This window comes from Coregonus clupeaformis, chromosome 31 (genome assembly GCF_020615455.1).
Source record: "Coregonus clupeaformis isolate EN_2021a chromosome 31, ASM2061545v1, whole genome shotgun sequence".
NCBI lineage: Eukaryota > Metazoa > Chordata > Actinopteri > Salmoniformes > Salmonidae > Coregonus > Coregonus clupeaformis.
The window spans coordinates 16,054,599-16,073,612 of record NC_059222.1 but is presented as its reverse complement, the minus strand read 5'-3'; the positions used below and the strand labels follow the sequence as shown (position 1 = coordinate 16,073,612).

Below are 19,014 nucleotides of genomic sequence, written 5' to 3'. Positions count from 1 at the left end.
CCTCTGATATGGGAAAGAGTGGTGATCTTATTAATACTGTCCAAACCGGCCTTAGGCAAAACCCCCACTGTTTATTAAACCAGTTTGTAAATGCCTGGACCTGTGTGTGCTTTCCAAACTGTTGGACAAGCTGAGCCAATACACAGCTGAAAAACCATCCTTCTCAGGTGACATTGGGTTGTGCCAGGCAGGAGGTAGACTAGAGCTGGGTAAAGAACAGAGTAGACTAGAACCTCCCAGTGTAACTAGAGCCAGCCACACATCCCCAGGCCACAGCAGGGCCAGGCTCAGCCTGGGAGACTGGGCTTACCGTACGCTCCCAGCTCCTCGAGCTGAGCCGGTGTGCCGTCTGCAGGTTCCCCAGTACACACAGAGACACAGACACTAGGTTCCTCCCTGGAACATCGCTGGAGGCCACACAGCAGTGCTGCTCCACACTTTGTTATACAAACCTGTAGAGGCTCCCCTGTTTACCTCCGCTAGCCTCCATCCTGTAAACAAACAAACATCATCACCTGGGAACTTAGGCACAAGCTGTGGGCGACGGCAGGTCTCTTTTGCAGAGGTTGGTGTGTGTGTGTGTGTGTGTGTGTGTGTGTGTGTAATTAAGTGTCCATAAGAGCGATAATCAGATTTTGCCTGGCTGGATGGATGGAAGTGTACACATTGGAAGGTGCTTGTAAATCAAGGTGCATTTGGCAAATCAGTTTGGTTTCAAATTTTCAAAAAAGACAGATTGATAATTTGCCATTGCTTTGAGGGAGTATGTGTGTGTGTGTGTGTCTCAGTGTGTGTCTCAGTGTGTGTGTGTGTGTGTGTGTGTGTGTCTCACCGTGTGTGTGTCTCAGTGCAGCCGTCCTGTCTTCAGTTAGCCTGGGAGCCAGCAGATGGTGTCCTTTCACCAGGTCAGCGGGGAGGCCTGAGCTCGGCCATCTCTGCCATCCATCCACCCGCCCCTCCACCCAACCAGCAGCGGGCAGAGCACAGGCAGCAGTGGGCACTGGCCAGCCAGTCATCCGGCCAGCCAGTCATCCAGCCAGCCAGCCTGGACAGGGGGAGAGCCCAGCGCTAAGCTGTATTAAAAACCTAATTAAGTTGTGTGCCAGTAAATGTAGGGCAGTTATTGGATTTGCTGCTTTGGCTGCTGGATGGGCCCCTAATTTAATCAGACCCCCATTGTGATTGCTTCTTCTTCTTCGGAGGAGGAGGAGTTCGCCTACCCCTTTTTCTTCAGTTTGAGCTTTAACCCCCCCTTTCACCTCCCCTCCTCAGTGCCCTGGGTTGGGGTTGAGGCGGCTGGGTTGGGGTGAAGACAAAGGTGGTTTTGGAGCTGGATTAAGGTCAGGAAGATTGTGTAATTAATAGGCTAATATGTCAGATTGAAACACCATGCTTTCCGAAGTAGCGAGGTAAGGTGTTGAGTGTTGGGTGAAAGCATTAGTTACAGTATTACACAACCCGCTTTAGTGGTTTAATACGCATGGCATTTGCACTGACATCTTAAAATACATCTTGGCTGCCACTCTTGACTGCTGTTGCAGCTTGGCCTTTCATAAGAGTGCTGTTATAACAGGGTCGTGACCTTTTATATCACCTGAAGGAAATTCAAATTCATCTAGAAAATTTAACAACATTTATCATTTATAATATTCAAGGCAAATTGTTTTTTTTTAACCACTCTAAAATAATACCAAGGCTCTACAAGAATTATGTTCAATTTATTAGCTGCTCCCATTAACCGGCTTGTCTTGTGGCATTTCAAAATGTCCCTCTCACACTCCTATAGTAGATTTTCCGTACAGTACAGTACAGTCCAGCGTTACATGTTCAGCACTCATGGGAATGATATGCAAAAACATAAAATGTCATCCATAATAAGAATGTTATTATGTCCATTTGATGCCCTCGTCATCACGACTCAAATGGCAGCAAGATGCATCATACAAAAGAGATTCTCGTTACAAAATGTACCCGTTTTCAAAGTTGACCATCTAGACATCTCACTGCGTCAAACCTCTTGAAAACCTCTGAAAAGTCATTCTCCTCCCCCACGTCGGTCCTGTGGAGTGTTTCCATCCTGGCTCTGCAGGGCTCCGGAGCTGGGTGTCTAACGTGGCGGTGTCCTCCCTGCTGTGTGTCCGTGTGGGGGCGGGGGCCGGCTGACGCAGGCTGCATCCCCAGATCTGACAGCTCGTTGCCAGGCTCTGGAGGCCAGGCGAGGGAGAGGCAGCAGCTCCAGCCTCCAGCGCAGCAGGGCCTGAGCCCGGGACAAGCTGGCCAGTGCAGCCGGGGACGGGGAGGGCCAAGGAGGGCCCGTGTGCTCCAGCTCTCACGGGGGGGGAAGCGGGGGCAGTCTACTCTGCCTTCCTTCCCACTGCACAGACGGCACTGCCCCAGCCAGAAGGAGAGGGGCATCTGTCTCCCCCCTTCAGCAACAGCTAGAGGCCTCCCCTCGCATGGCGCCTACTGTGCTCAAGGAGTACATCCCCTCCCTGGGCACCCGGGCCCCTCAGCTCCACTATGGCCCTGGCGACGTGCCCTCCTGTGGGATCTAGGACACTGGGACCTGGCCTGGATCTCATCTGATCCAAGGACCCATGATGGTGGATGACTATAGCTATAGCCCATGGACAGTCAAATAATAAGCTATAGCCATCCCATTCCCACTACTATACGGATAGCCTATCCTGTGTATAGCGGGGCACTTATGCTAATGTTATGCATTCCTTGCGTGTGAGTTAGCTCTGTGTTATGGGGGAGGGGCCATGTTTAGTTGGCCTGATCTGATGAGTGTTTGTTGGACTTTGAGGGCCTCCACAGCCTCAGCTGAATGGACTCTTTGTATTGGGACACACTGGGAAGAGGGTGGCCTCTTCTTTTGAGGGGTATTTGGCATTTTCTCGCCCCATAGTTTTAGAACTATACATTGTATACCTCTGACAAATATCATCAAATATATTTTCAATCCTTTTTGTGGGTGAGAAGCAATATGAATCCTCCATTTTCCGGGATATTTTAAGAGATTCTTCTTATAACTGCATCTGTTCCTCAGCTCTATGCTTTTTATCAATCTATCATATTAATCTTGTTCGTCATACGTGTCGGAAAAGATAGTGTTGAATTGTACATTATACAAGGCGTTGTATTGACTATTGTGTTGTGTGTGTTCACTGTGTTTGTGTGTATCCTTTAGACTGCAGCAGTTGGACCAGCACAGTCAGTCCAGTGCCCAGCAGGTGATGGAGCTGCTTGCCAAACAGAACCTGTTGATGCAGGAGCGCCACCTCCTCACTGAGGAGATGCAGAACCTACGCATACAGGTACAGTCAAAACCACTGGATTTACTGTTCATCTCTATATATGGTGCTGGGTACAGCACTGTAGAGAATTTGGGGGGTAAAGTAGGCCCTTTGCTCACCCTTGCACCCGAACCACAGAGACTAGGCCACACTATCACCCAGAGAGAGGGAGAAAGAGGAGAGAGAGAGAGAGAGTAAGAGCGAGTGAGAAGAAGAGAAGGCACACAAGCGCCACAACAGCTGGTAGCCAGGGCCGCACATCACGCAAGACTAGGCGCTCCACAGATGCTCTTCCAGATTGCTGCTAAAGGCGTGTCAGACAGAGAGGGAGAGACACAGAGGCTGACATTCTTAAGAGCTTATGGAGATGGAGGAGAGCCCTGCCGAGTGCCTCTGTTCTCAGCTGCTCTAATGCTGCCAGGCTGTTGTTTTTATCAGCGTTAGCACTTCTGGATTTCCCTCTGAGCATTACTCTAAGAACCACCAATGTGTTGCTGAACAGAACAGCACATTCATTCCAGAATCCAGAGTAGATGGTTATTGCAATCCAGGATAGCGCGAATCGAGTCAGTCTTAACTGAGGGCGAAAACCTGAATCAATACCGGCTGAGGCTCTAGTAATATGTAAACTCCAGTAATGTGTCCAGTCATGGCTCAAAAAATAAATAGATTTGTAGCACTGGTGCTCCCAACTTTAAAAAAAGTTAGGAGCAACATAAAATCCAGGAGCACCAGAAAATAAGATTTTTTAAATTGATTGAGATACAGTATGAAAAATGTATGCACTCACTAACTGTAAGTCGCTCTGGATAAGAGCATCTGCTAAATGACTAAAATGTAAATGTAATACAGCCTGTATTCTTGGGCCTATATTATGAATTCTAACTACTTTTGAAGCATATGTTGTACCCTAGAAACTAAATATGTAAACCTGTAAAGACAATTTTTATTATAAAATCTACAATGTTGATACAAATACCTGTTAGTGAAATTACAGTAATTTGTGGAATATTAGGTTTCTACATTGTCCAAAAATAACTATTCCCTATTGAGATGCATTACATAGAAAATTGTATGCAGACTCTTTAAGGAAGTCAAGTTTGTGTGAGTGATGACATGCAAGAGATCTGTCATTCGTCCATTGCTATGATCATTGATCTCCTAAAGAAGCTAGCCCTTTTCCTTACTTTCTGTGCTCCCTAAAGTTTGGATATACTGGTAAAGTTACCAGATTGTCAGCTTGTTAGTTAATGAGGTAACATGACTGAACAACATGTAAACAAATGGTTAATGCCCTGCGACATGGTTTATGATTAAACCAGGTAGCCTAGCAGTTAAGAGCGTTGGGCCAGTAAATGAAAGGTCGCTGGTTCGAATCCCCGAGCAGACTAGGTGAAAAATCTGTCAACGTGCCCTTGGAGCAAGGCACTTAACCATAAGTGCTCCTGGAAGTTGCTCTGGATAAGAGCGTCTACTAAAATGTATGATTATGAATGTAAAATGCGGCCCGCCATTGCTTCAGTGAAAGAAAAAAAAGTAAGTAAGTAAGTTTGAGCTAGAGACAAGCCATTTTCTCTATAGTAATGGTGCAACCACGACGGTCACAAATATTTTCTCTAGGGCACTCGGAAACAGCAGTACAGCCTAATCATTACAACAATTATTATCTGGCCGATTGTATTTTTTCTAGGCACTGGTGCTCCCAAATTCAAATTCCAGGTCGCACAGCCAAATATTTAGCAGCATATGCGGACAAAATAGTCGCAATTTAGAGCCTTGTGTCCAGGTGTGTTTTTGATCTTTCATTTCCTCTTTGTTTCCCCAGTTCCCTGCTGGTTCTAGGAGGCCTGACACCTTGTCCACATGAGAGATCCTCCTCATCTTGACTGAAGCACTGTCCTTATAATGATGGTGCTCCTACTGTAGAAATAGGGTATATGACCAATTCAGTTATTATTCTACAAAAATGAATGTGTGAGGGAAGACGCATGCCTCTCTCAGGTTGGTTTTGGGCCACATCCTGTGTGTGTACATATGTGTGTGACCTGTGTGAGTGCAGTGGGCAGCAGCAGAGGTAGGGTTAACAGTGGTGCTGATGGCGGAGAGCAGGTCTGAGTGACCTCAGGGCGCAGCGTGGGGAGCAGCTCTGGCTGAGAGCACCACAGTGGAGACCGCCTCCTGTCATGGATACTCTGTGTCAAACCTTAGCCATGCAGAAACAGCAGCAGCACAGGCCTGCTGAGTGTATGTGTGTTTAGATTCATGAGGATTTTATAGATTTCTATAGATTTGGAACTACTGATTTGACAGTAGTTTTTGTATTGTTCATACATTTTAGTGTTTGTTTTTATATAGCGATTTGAGGTTTTGATGTTAAAAGCTGTGTGTTGTAGAATGTAATTTCAGTATTTGATATAAACTTCAGTTGAAATTTCAATAAACATTTTACATGCAGTGTTCTAAATATTGCTCGATCTGAAGTGAGTTAGAGTAGAGTGTGATGTAACTATCTTTTTTCTTATTGAGAAATACAGTATGGCGAGTAGTCAGAAGTAAGTGACAAAGATAGCAGATTGACAAGGTGCTTTATTTAAGCGGTCTGTAAGAAGGAAAAGAATGTGTATCCCTATCATATACTTTTACGTGTAAAAATACTAAGGACGTACAGTGTACAAAAACACTTTCTTGCAGGTCATATAATTTTCACATCCTTATGGGTCCTATTCACAAGGGGAAAGAAAACGTTTTGTATTCTTTAATGACAGGGAGTATTACAACTGTTCTCTTTTCTGATACTTCATCCCTTCTGCTTAAAATCCTTCACCACACGACTATCTCTTAACATGGATCTATTGACAGCTAGCAAGGTCAAGAAAATGTAAAACTGTAAAGCTAGCTACATGGACATCAAATGAATTACAAGTTATTATTACGTCGCTGTCGGATGAAAACCTCTTGCCTCTTTTCTTTTGATGTATTGAAAGCAGTAACTCCGCTCAATGTACTCTGAACATTATGACTCTAGGGCCAATAAAATGTATTTAAAATAGCTTCTGAAATTTCATAATTGTATGTTCGTATGGCAGTTTTTTCAATTTCCTAAAAGTTTTCAGTTTTGGAGATGAGGTTTTCATCCGACAGCGATTTGTCTTTTTTGTTTTTAAATAAATACTTTACAATTCATGCTCGTTCATAACACTACCAGGAGCAAGATGAGAAGAAAATCTGTTGTAGACATTACAAACAGTAGCAGCAAAGTGTGTACATTGAGGTGTAAAATAGATTTATATATAGACCCTGCAGTTAGTAAGGATAGAACCCACGTTGTCGTTCGTCAGAGTCGAGGCGATCACAAGGCTCACCCCAGACCTTTGACCCTGGAGATGGCCAACGGCACTAGAATGCTTCACCCAGTGGAACTGAACATCATGGCCTGCTAATGGCCGGCAGAAACAAACATTTGAGATTCCTAGGTGGATGTTCTACGTATCCTGCTCACATATAGCTACATTTTTAAATATGCAAGGTTTAAATGGAATCGTTGAGACTGAGTGCAACTGCAGAGGTCCAACCTTCCTGTGGAACTGAGCTCTCTTAGAATAACCGATAAGACATGTCCAGTAGAAAAGTAAGACCTCGTCAGTGTCACTCAGCTGAAGTTGTCTCCTGGCAGCCTCTTCTGGCCTAGTCATTATCGCACCTTCCTCTACACTTCATTATGACAATGTGATTTATTTATTTTTTAACAATAAACAAAATGAAGCATGGACTGCATGAGGGGACTGTGCTTTACATTTACATTTTAGTCATTTAGCAGACACTCTTATCCAGAGCGACTTACAGTTAGTGAGTGCATACATTTTCATACTGTAAAGTGAAGTAATTATCTTGTTTTATTTTTATTAAGCAAGGGCAATTTTCTGTTCTCTGAAATCATAAAAGGAGCAATTTACATAAATGCTGCCATAGGTTGAAAGCTATTTCTGTTATATGTAATAAAAAAAAAAGCATATGATCATTTTGTCCCCTACTGCCAATTACCAATTGCCTTAGGGTTGGATTCAATCCGTACCTTGGAAGATCTGCGTTAAAATGTAAAGACAATTTCCGATCGAGCCAACATCTGCAGCATTTACCGTGAACGCAGTCTCCGCAATGCTGGAACATTGCCTTTAAATTTAAATCAAGCGTTTAACGTGGATCTTCTCCCCCCAGAACCTAATCGAGCATCTGACATACACTACCAGTCAAAAGTTTGGACACACCTACTCATTCAAGGGTTTTTCTTTATTTGTACAAAAAAAAATACATTGTAGAATAATTGTGAAGACATCAAAACTATGAAATAACACATATGGAATCATGTAGTAACCAAAAAAGTGTTAAACAAATCAAAATATATTTTATATTTGAGATTCTTCAAAGTAGCCACCCTTTGCCTTTGACAGCTTTGCACACTCTTGGCATTCTCTCAACCAGCTTCATGAGGTAGTCACCTGGAATGCATTTCAATTAACAGGTGTGCCTTCTTGAAAGTTAATTTGTGGAATTCCTTTCCTTAATGCATTTGAGCCAACCAGTTGTGTTGTGACAAGGTAGGGGAGGTATACAGAAGATAGCCCTATTTGGTAAAAGACCAAGGCCATATTATGTCAAGAACAGCTCAACTAAGCAAAGAGAAACGGCAGTCCATCATTACTTTAAGACATGAAGGTCAGTCAATACGGAACATTTCAATAACTTTGGAAGTTTCTTCAAGTGCAGTCGCAAAAACCATCAAGCGCTATGATGAAACTGGCTCTCATGAGGACCGCCACAGGAATGGAAGACCCAGAGGTACCTCTGCTGCAGAGGACAAGTTCATTAGAGTTCCTCAGAAATTGCAGCCCAAATAAATGCTTCACAGAGTTCAAGTCACATACACATCTCAACATCAACTGTTCAGAGGGGACTGTGTGAATCAGGCCGTCATGGTCTAATTGCTGCAAAGAAACCACTACTAAAGGCCACCAATAAGAAGAAGAGACCTGCTTGGGCCAAGAAACACGAGCAATGGACATTAGACCGGTGGAAATGTGTCCTTTGGTCTGGAGTCCAAATTTGAGATTTTTGGTTCCAACTGCCGTGTCTTTGTGAGACGCGGTGTGGGTGAACGGATTATCTCCACATGTGTAGTTCCCACCGTAAAGCATGGAGGAGGAGGTGTTATGGTGTGGGGGTGCTTTGCTAGTGACACTGTCTGTGATTTATTTAGAATTCAAGGCACACTTAACCAGCATGGCTACCACAGCATTCTGCAGCGATACGCCATCCCATCTGGTTTGGGCTTAGTGGGACTATAATTTGTTTTTCAACAGGAATATGACCCAACACACCTTCAGGCTGTGTAAGGGCTATTTTACAAAGAAGGAGTGTGATGGAGTGCTGCATCAGATAATAAATAAATAAATAAAATAAAAATCAGATGACCTGGCCTCAACAATCCCCCGAAGAATCAAATATAAAATATATTTGGATTTGTTTAACACTTTTTTGGTTACTACATGATTCCATATGTGTTATTTCATAGTTGTGATGTCTTCACTATTATTCTACAATGTAGAAAATAGTTTAAAAAAAAAAATTTGAATGAGTAGGTGTGTCCAAACTTTTGACTGGTATTGTAATTATGCAAGATTTTAGTTATTTGTGTGACTGAGTGACTTCGACAAATGGTGGAGGAAAAATAATTTCACAGAAAACATAATAATAGTAATGCCGAAAAGGCGAAAGAGAGACCGTGCTGTAATTCCCCCTTCCTTCCCCTTCTTCCATAATCAGCTGCAGTACTAAAGACCATAACATGACAGCTAAATACTCAAACATTATTTTTTAAATAAACTCAACCATATTCAATTCAAAAATAAAATAAACAAAACAAATTCAAGTTGTCCATTGATAAAAAATACAAATCTTAAATAAAAATCACATTGTAAGCCATAAAGGCCTCTATTAATCAAGGTTTTCATACATGGTGATTTTTTTCTTTTTTAGTCAAAACACATACCAGCAAAAACAAAAAAGGAATGCATCTTGGAAGACAAAGAGGAAAACTCAACCAATTGAAAGCCTAGGGGTTAGTGATCACAGCACAGTTGTTCAGTTTGCAGTTTCTCTCCACATTCTTCTATGATACATTATTGGCCATATTAATAAAACAATAGACCGACATTAAATCATGAACAATTACCTGCTAAGACATGTATCTTTCTATCCCATGTTTCACAGTCTTCTCTTATGAGAAGAGTTAACTTCCTACATCAAGATACACCATGGCTCAGTTTGCAATATAATCTCAAAACCACACCTGTTCCATGCAAAAAACAATTTGACTTTCTCATGTGGCTCTAGTGGTTAAAGATGGACCAATCATGTCACACTTTTTGAAGTTATGGCCCTCATACCTTTTCAATAGACTCACTATATCTAACCATCTCAGGATTAGTTCTACCAAACGACTACTCGTCCTCCTATCAAAGTCATACCACAGTCACTTTCTGAACTAGTAATGTACAGTATATTGTACTTCTCTCTTGCTCAACTACCTCTTTCCCTCTTATTGGACCCTGTCAACGACAGTGAATATAAGACAAATCATTCATCCTTTGGGAATGTGTAATCATCTAAGAAATGTCACTACATCTGCTTTGGTCTTTTTGGTCCACATCACTACATTCACTCTCAAACTCTTCTCATCCCTTCACAGACAGGATATCTCTCGCTACAAAATATGTTTGTCTTCTGCTCTGACATTAGCATGATAGGCTACGTGCTCCTTGCTTTGCAAACCACTGGTGGAATATACTGAACACTGAACCTAAATAATATCACAATCAAACATCTGCAATGGAACTTGAATGTAACCAGGAAATCAGGAATGTGTGAACTCTGATTGTCCTTTCAATGGATAATCGTAGGTCACATTGATGCTAAGCAAGGCTAACTAATGACTAGTGGATTGGACTTGTGCCTTAGTGGTTCCCCTAGGAACTCAGTCGGGCTATCAACTTTTGAAAGTTGTAATAGTAGAATGCACAAGGTGCAATTTCAAAATTGGGTAGTACATCAGCAGTTTTCCTCTTGTCATGGCAGTCATTGAAGACCTTAGAGAGCTATTTATAACTTGTCAGAAATGTCCAGATCAACTAGTCCATGTCAGCTAATGTTTTTTTAGCTAGGTTTTTTAGCCCATTGATTTTGTTGAAATGTTTGAGTCACTCAGATATGACATGAACACACATAAGACATGGCAGAATGTGTAGAATTGAAGGAAAATGGCTTTAAAATTGCAAAAATATATATAGTTATACAGAATGGTGTGTTATGTACCATTGAATGCTATGGCTCTTCATCCACAGAGCTAAAGTTACTGAATGTTGTACACTTTTATAATAAATCAAATGATGCCAGTCAGCACAGAGTAGGTGGCTGACTTGACTATCACTTGAAGATTCCTATGCTGACTGTGGTACACTGCAATAAAATTATGACCCCCAAAAATGATTGGTCATTGACTATCAGTTATGGTAATACAACACCATAATGTTAAGGAAACTACATTGTAAGTAGCATTGAAGGCTGTTACAAGATCCCAAAGTAGTCAGCCACAACAGTAAGTTCATTATACAGTGTGACCAGACACAGAGTCTACAGTGTATATACCCTTGGAACATTGGTCACCGAGTCTATAATACTCATTACCAAACAAACAGTCTACAGTGTATATACCCTGGGAACATTGGTCACCGAGTCTATAATACTCATTACCAAACAAACAGTCTACAGTGTATCTACCCTGGGAACATTGGTCACCGAGTCTATAATACTCATTACCAAACAAACAGTCTACAGTGTATCTACCCTGGGAACATTGGTCACCGAATCTATAATACTCATTACTTCCTTCAGTAAGCTTTATAGCTATTCTCCATCTACTCCTATTCTTAAAATCTCTTGACTTTAAAACCTTACAGCCAATGAATATATTCCCTTTGTAAATGCTTAAATTATTCATTCCAATGTCTTATGTTTCTTGTTCTAGAAAGCAGAGGTAAAGAAAAAGGCCTAAATGTGCAGTGTGTTATTAAGCAATTAAAATGTAGTCAAATACAGGAAGCTTGTTCTGTGCCATTCTCATGTATTTACATGTAGTACAGGAATGCTCAGATGCTAGAAGACAACAGTAGCTTCATACCAGTTGGAAAGGGAGTTGAAGCTTATACAGCCCTTATATACTGCATGTGGAGAAGAGAACTTAAAGGTTTAATACCACATCCAAGGTTAGATGCCCCTGAAATGTAAAAGTCTTATGGAAAATGTTGAATAATAATACCTTAGTACTGATAGAACTATTTAATATGCCACCTAATATATATATATATATATATATATCACCTCTGTCTTCTTCATTGTCCTCATATTTTGGTAAGAGAACAAACAAACAAAAACAAACAAAAAATCATAAAAATGAGAGCAAAAACTAAACGACAACATGAAGGCTTTGCTTCTACATTCTTAAGCCATTATTCGAGGTGCCTTTTTCATCCAGAACAAAAGACTGGACATTACTCCTAATCATATAACAACAACAGTTATACAAAAAAAGAACAAATAAATAAAAGCGGAAGCCATTGCTGTGGTCCAAATCAAACAATGCCAATACCTCCTTCTTACTTGTCCCTATTGAATCATAGTTATACAGTATGTCCCCCTGGTCAGATAATTCAAATTCATTCAGCCTTCTCACAGGTTTAGCCCCACCCCCAAACCCCATTAGCCACTCCCCTTACAGGATCATTAGACAGTAAACAGCCACCATTTTGCATTTCTCATTCACATTTATAAATTTGAGTTTTTTAATGCTTTTATTTTCTAGCGATGATATGTCTGAAATAAAGCTTTACATAATTTCAGTTGTGGGAAGCATCTACCTTCAGCCAGATAAAATTGGATGAAATTCTGACCCTAACACACACACACTTAGAATGCTCTTCCTCTCATCCTCACTGTTAGACAGGTTGAGGTGAGCCTTGCTTTCTGACAGCTAACGCACAGCTCGGATTCACAGGAGTTTACAGCCAACAGTGCTGTGCCTTTAGGCTCTCTTAAAACCTCTACACACAGTACACAAAAATGTACTCCCATTCATACATAACATTGGCAGAGCAACATCCCAAAGCGTTCACACTATTCGAATGACTGATTTCACAGGAGAGAGGAGAAAGTAAAAATCACAGCTTATCAACAAATAGCAGACGAGACGGGAGCGTTTTACTTTTGCACACCTTAAATAAGTGATAATAATATTACGTAACAGTTAGTAGAATATCTGAGACTACAGTCATAGTGTCCATGAGAAGTAGTGGAGGTGGTTTGTATAGTTAGCGCCTGTAGCTTGACCTGCAGAGTAAAGCTAGCAGTACCGGTGACCTATATACTGAGTTGAAGACAGATTGATCTCTGTGTAGCCTGAGTGAACCGTTTTCTGGCAGTTTTTGACTTCTGAAAGCAAAAATCTCTAATCCTACAGTATAACTTATTTCTATACACGCAACACAGATGTTAGATAACCAAACGATAACGTGTAAACCCAAATGTCATCAAGAGAAGAATGAGAGCTGTTAAAAGGACCGTTGCAGATTATGACACAGCAAACAAGTGGAGAATCTCCTGTGAATCGAGTTATAGTATACTGTCCTATGTGAAATGAGAATGCTAAAGACAGCAGCTCTCCCTACCAGGAATGTCAACCTCCTACAGTAGATAGTACTGGATCTCAGCTAGAAGTCAATGACCAAGGGAACTAAAGACACACCACACAACACAACAAACCCGTTTGCCCTCTTGAGTCAGTTTCAAGGCTTTAAAGGAGCATTCTATAAGAAATCAACCATAAGAAATGCACCTTTAACTGTTGGGAAATACCAACAGGGCTGAACTTCTGTCTGACCACACATGCAAAATCCTCATGAAAAAACAGACACATAAAACGTACAGAGATGGATCTCCATGCTCACTATGGAATGACCCAAATGGAGAGAGGAGGGGTTAGCTCAGGCTAGGTTGGTTTTATACTGTAACCTTCCACTGGTGGTGATGGTGACGCAGTACAGTCTGGATACAGCGCTTATTCTCTCCCACTGGCCGAGTAGGAGAACTGCGGGAAGTGTGGTCTGCGCTCGTTGTCCATGCAATCCATCCCGTCTTCATCAACTGGGAGGGACAATCAGGACATTACTTACTTCAATCATGCAATTCAACCTTTTTACAGTGATTCTATTTAAACCTCTCTGATGCTTAATTGAGCATGTTTAAGACCTAGATGCATTTACATCAAGCGTTAACTGGCAATAGCTGACACCCTCATAGTTGATGTTTTGGCGCTGTCGGAGGTGGAACTGTGCTGGAGCTGTCAAATCGGTGAGCAGCTGCTCTTGGGATCATTGTCACGAAGCCACACCCGTCCCACTCGAGTTAGAAGTTAGCCTTGGTTTCTCAAATGACTGCCTCGCCTGGTTCACCAACTACTTCTCAGATAGAGTTCAGTGTGTCAAATCGGAGGGCCTGTTGTCTGGACCTATGGCAGTCTCTATGGGGGTGCCACAGGGTTCAATTCTTGGGCTGACACTTTTCTCCGTGTATATCAATGATGTCGCTCTTGCTGCTGGTGACTCTCAGATCCACCTCTACGCAGACGACACCATTTTGTATACATCTGGCCCTTCATTGGACACTGTGTTAACAAACCTCCAAACGAGCTTCAATGCCATACAACACTCCTTCAGTAGCCTCCAACTGCTCTTAAACACTAGTAAAACTAAATGCATGCTTTTCAATCGAACGCTGCTGGCACCCGCCCACCCGACTAGAATCACCACTCTCGACGGGTCTGACCTAGAGTATGTGGACAACTACAAATACCTAGGTGTCTGGTTAGACTGTAAACTCTCCTTCCAGACTCACATAAAGAATCTCCAATCCAAAGTTAAATCTAGAATCGGCTTCCTATTTCGCAACAAAGCCTCCTTCACTCATGCTGCCAAACATGCCCTCGTAAAACTGACTATCCTACCGATCCTTGACTTCGGCGATGTCATTTACAAAATAGCCTCCAACACTCTACTCAGCAAATTGGATGTAGTCTATCACAGTGCCATCCGTTTTGTCTCCAAAGCCCCATACACTACCCACCACTGTGACCTGTACGCTCTTGTTGGCTGGTCCTCACTACATGTTCAGTCGTCAAACCCACTGGCTCCAGGCCATCTATAAATCACTGCTAGGCAAATCCCCGCCTTATCTTAGCTCATTGGTCACCATAGCAGCACCCACCCGTAGTCTGCGCTCCAGCAGGTATATCTCACTGGTCATTCCCAAAGCCAACACCTCTTTGGCCGCCATTCCTTCCAGTTCTCTGCTGCCAATGACTGGAACGAATTGCAAAAATCTCTGAAGCTGGAGACTCTTATCTCCCTCAATAACTTTAAGCATCAGTTGTCAGAGCACCTTACCGATCACTGCACCTGTACACAGCCCATCTGAAATTAGCCCACCCAACTACCTCATCCCTATATTGTTATTTATTTTGCTCTTTTGCACCCCAGTATCTCTATTTGCACATAATCTCTTGCACATCTAGCATTCCAGTGTTAATACTAATTGTAATTATTTTGCACTATAGCCTATTTATTGCCTTACCTCCATAACTTGCTACATTTGCACACACTGTATATATATTTTCTGTTGTATTTTTGACTTTGTTTTTTACCCCATATGTAACTCTGTGTTGTTTTTATTGCACTGCTTTGCTTTATCTTGGCCAGGTCGCAGTTGTAAATGAGAACCTGTTCTCAACTGGCTTACCTGGTTAAATAAAGGTGAAATAAATAAATAAAAATAATAAAGAAGTTCAGAACGAGAAAGTGTAGACTATATAAAAATAATGATGCTGAAATTGAAAATCACTAAACAAAATAATGAGGATTTCTATCAGCCTAATCGAGGTGTAGATTACATCACATTCCAGTGTTCCAACTTGTAAACGACCCACTGGGCACACCGCGTCATTTCAACGTGGATTATTGGGTAATATTTGGTTGAGACGTTGATCAATGAGATATACCAAACATTAGGAACACCTTCCTATTATTGAGTTGATGCACCTGAGCTCAATTTCGAGTCTCATAGCAAAGGGTCTGAATACTTATGTAAATAAGGTATTTCTGTTTTTTATTTTTTATACATTTGCAAAAAGAAACAATTTAATCAATTTTAGAATAAGGCTGTAATGTAACAGAATGTGGAAAAAGTCAAGGGGTCTGAATACTTTCCGAAAGCACTGTAAATATTTATTCTTGCCATTTACCCTCTGAATGGCACACATACACAATCCATGTCTCAATTGTTTCAAGGCTTAAAAATCCTTCTTTCACCTGTCTCCTCCCCTTCATCTACACTGATTGAAGTATAATTTTTGGTCGAATTCCAGGAGCCGCTTGTGAATTTGACAGCTCTAATGCAATTCCACATCCGATACCGCTAAAACAACCGCTATGCGGGTGTCGGCTAGCGTGGATCTGATAGAATCTAGCCCCAAAATAAGACATGATTGTCTAATATATGGAACAACATTGTTACACCACTTGCACATCTAACATAGCCTGAGTAAGGTGCCAAGTGACAGTGTCTCACCTTTTAAACATTAGCAAGAAAGAACATTAAGAAAAAGTTTCACTCACATTTTTCAGGGGGAGTTATTGTAATTGTCTGTGCCGTGAATTCTTCGTCAAAATACCTGGTATCTGTCTCTGACGACACCTGAGGTTTGAAGGGCGGTATCAGCTAGGTATGAGGGGAGAGAAACACACAGCACTTGTGTCACAGAGGTGTCGCAGCACACAGGCAGAACTGGAGGCCACGAGTTTACACCTCCCACAATGCATTTCACCTCCCTCTGCTACCAGGGTTGCATCATCTAAGGTGTGCACTGTGTCTGTGATGGTAAAGCACTGAAAGAGCAAGGATAACTTTCCTCTAACTAGACAGTGAGTTAGCAAACTATGATCAGGAATGCATACTGGTGAGGGGCAAAGGGCAGGAGTCCTGTAGGACTTCCTGTAGGATTCCCAACATGATTCTACAATATGAATGTGTACATATTATAGAACTGGCATTACAGGCATTACCTTCTTATCATAAACATCTTGCCAGTCGATTCCAGCAAAGAAACTATGTCGCATGATTTCTTTCGCATCATCTGGACCTCCTCCAAGTCTGTGAAAAGTAACAACGCCACAAATGATTTAAAAGGTTTGTCTACTGCTAAGACATTAGTGTTAAAGTACTTTGAATTTGATGTATAGATATCATTAACTTGAAGCTTTTTAAAGCTAGCAGGGTTGGGGTTAACTGAGTGGAAAACTGAATTGACCCCAACCCTGATAGTTAGGTTAAATATAACTAGTGTATAGTCACTTCCAATGGTATTATTGGATGGTGAGCAGTGCTCCTTGGAGTCTGGCTGTCCAGGGTGTGTATGGCTGGCCATGGTGTGTACAGTATGGCTGGCCTATACCTTTTGTTGGGGTCCTTTATGAGTAGTCCTGACAGCAGTGACTTGGCGTCTGACGACAGCGTGCGGGGGAACTTGATGTCCTCCATGAGGATGAGCTCAAACAGCTTCTCGTGGTCCTGGTTGTAGAAGGGCAGTCGACCGCACATCATCTCGTACATGACCACGCCCAGACCCCACCAGTCCACCGCCCTGCCGTAGTCATTGTCCTCCAGCACCTGGACAGACACACAGATCATGGAATGAGAATAATATTAATATGAACTGTATGGTCTCTCTATGGGACAGGCACTAACTCCTCAATTCAACATTGCAGTTCAGAGGAACAAACTACTGCAAACTGGTCCAATCACCCCTGCCAACAACACACACAAACACGAAGCACATCAACTTTGTTATTTCGCCAAGCGTTTTACATACAACCGACTTCTGACGCAAAGTCGGTTAACAAACGACCTGGTGGACATTTGACCCTTGCGAGTTTCCGTCTCCAGGTCCAGCTGGTTAACTATGACTAACACAAAGCCCTATTCCACGGTACAGTGTTCCTGTGACAGGAGAACCCAACAGCATCATGCAGTGGCATCACTACATAGACTCTGGGATGGGTGTCACTCTGCTGCTGCGTGCCACAGATGCCCCTGTTGGCCAAGCCAAGTGGCTGGCACTGGAGGCCCTACCTGGCACGGGCAGACAGGAAACGCTCCTGGATGGACATAGAGGGCCTCACCATCATGATGTGACACGCTGGTTCAAGGGCAGCCCCACCAGAGAGAGAGGTGGATACCTGGCTACTGGAAGCATGGGGCCAGAGGAGCCACGGCTGAATCAAAGCCTTCTATCTGGGCTGCCGTCCTAATACACAGACTCTACCTGCTCTTCTCCTTCCCCTTCTCTTACATCGTCTCAGGTGTGCTGCCGTTCACCTTGTTGAAAAAGCGAGGAAGGAAGAGAGATGGAGGGAGGACAGGCTCCATTTCAGACCGTCGCTGAGGAAAGGCCTAATTAATGTCTACCTAATGACAAGTGGCGCTGGAGAGAGGCCAGTTAAGCATATGCTCTGAATCTCTAGAATAATAATGTATTTTCTCTCATCTTAATGGGAAGCAGAACCTGGACTTGTCGACGCAATGATCCTCATCCACTGTCTTAGAGAGTAGTCCTTACCAGAAAATATCAACCAAAACATGACAACCTCCAAAAAGACATTCTGAATATCTGGGCCCGTATTCATAAAGTGTCTCAGAGTAGTAGTGTTGATCTAGGATCAGTTTTGCCATTCAGATTATATTGAAGAAGACAAGGAGGACCTGATCCTACATCAGGTCCTCCTACTCTGAGTCGTTTTATGAATACAGGCCCTAATCACTAAGAATTCAGTTAGACTGAACTTTAAATGACTGAAACAAGTTACTGTGTGTTTGTACACTACATGTAATCCCAAAAGGCTGAGAATTATCAAACTAAATAACAATGGAAGCAAATTGCTAGTAATAACACGTATTGAGCTTATCAAGATGGGCAACCGGCTGAGAGAAACAGTGGTACAGTCGGAGATTAACTATTGATGGGTTTGAACATAATGCTGGAGGGATAACACTGGATTACCAAGTAAAAACCTGAGGAGGAATGCTACCATGCACACCAGATGGAATATCCGTCCCCCTTATCAAACCAAAAGTTAGGAGAAAAATAGTTCCATGTTTAATGCTGTTTCATCACCTAGGGCCAGAAGTGTGTGTTTGTGTGTTGTAGAGTGTGTGTGTGTGTGTGTGTGTGTGTGTGTGTGTGTGTGTGTGTGTGTGTGTGTGTGTGTGTGTGTGTGTGTGTGTGTGTGTGTGTGTGTGTGTGTGTGTGTGTGTGTGTGTGTGTACATATGCATATGTGTGTGCAGGGAGGGGCTGGGACTGGGAGTTTGTCCTGGGACTGTAGCAGAGCAGCTCGGGTGCAGGTGGGGATGCGATTAATGCACACAGAGCCAGTTGGGTCCCCCCTGTTCCAGAGCCACAGGCAGAGAGGCAGGCCTGGAGGGGAGGAACAGGCCCCGTTCGGACAGCCATGTGGCGGGGCTGCTGCTCCCAGGACTGACTGGGGCCCTTGGCAGGC

At 42.6% G+C, this 19,014-nt stretch overlaps 2 protein-coding genes across 3 annotated transcripts in view; one reads left to right on the top strand and one right to left on the bottom strand.

Moving 5' to 3' along the window:
- The window catches only part of sdccag8 (SHH signaling and ciliogenesis regulator sdccag8), a 48,820-nt gene extending 43,057 nt beyond the window's left edge, over positions 1 to 5,763 (top strand). For both annotated transcript variants that reach the window (XM_041859010.2, XM_041859011.2), the window contains 2 exons: positions 3,194 to 3,320; positions 5,125 to 5,763. In XM_041859010.2, the coding sequence (XP_041714944.1) occupies positions 3,194 to 3,320; positions 5,125 to 5,166 (169 nt within the window). In that variant the 3' untranslated portion in view covers positions 5,167 to 5,763. The remainder of the gene's footprint in view (positions 1 to 3,193; positions 3,321 to 5,124) is intronic.
- A 4,817-nt stretch (positions 5,764 to 10,580) lies between these two features.
- Positions 10,581 to 19,014, bottom strand: part of akt3a (v-akt murine thymoma viral oncogene homolog 3a) — a 126,658-nt gene continuing 118,224 nt past the window's right edge. The window contains exons 10-13 of the mRNA XM_041859009.2: positions 16,912 to 17,126; positions 16,523 to 16,610; positions 16,076 to 16,178; positions 10,581 to 13,550 (exon numbers count right to left, since the gene is read on the bottom strand). Coding sequence (XP_041714943.1) covers positions 13,465 to 13,550; positions 16,076 to 16,178; positions 16,523 to 16,610; positions 16,912 to 17,126 — 492 coding nt within the window. The 3' untranslated portion in view covers positions 10,581 to 13,464. The remainder of the gene's footprint in view (positions 13,551 to 16,075; positions 16,179 to 16,522; positions 16,611 to 16,911; positions 17,127 to 19,014) is intronic.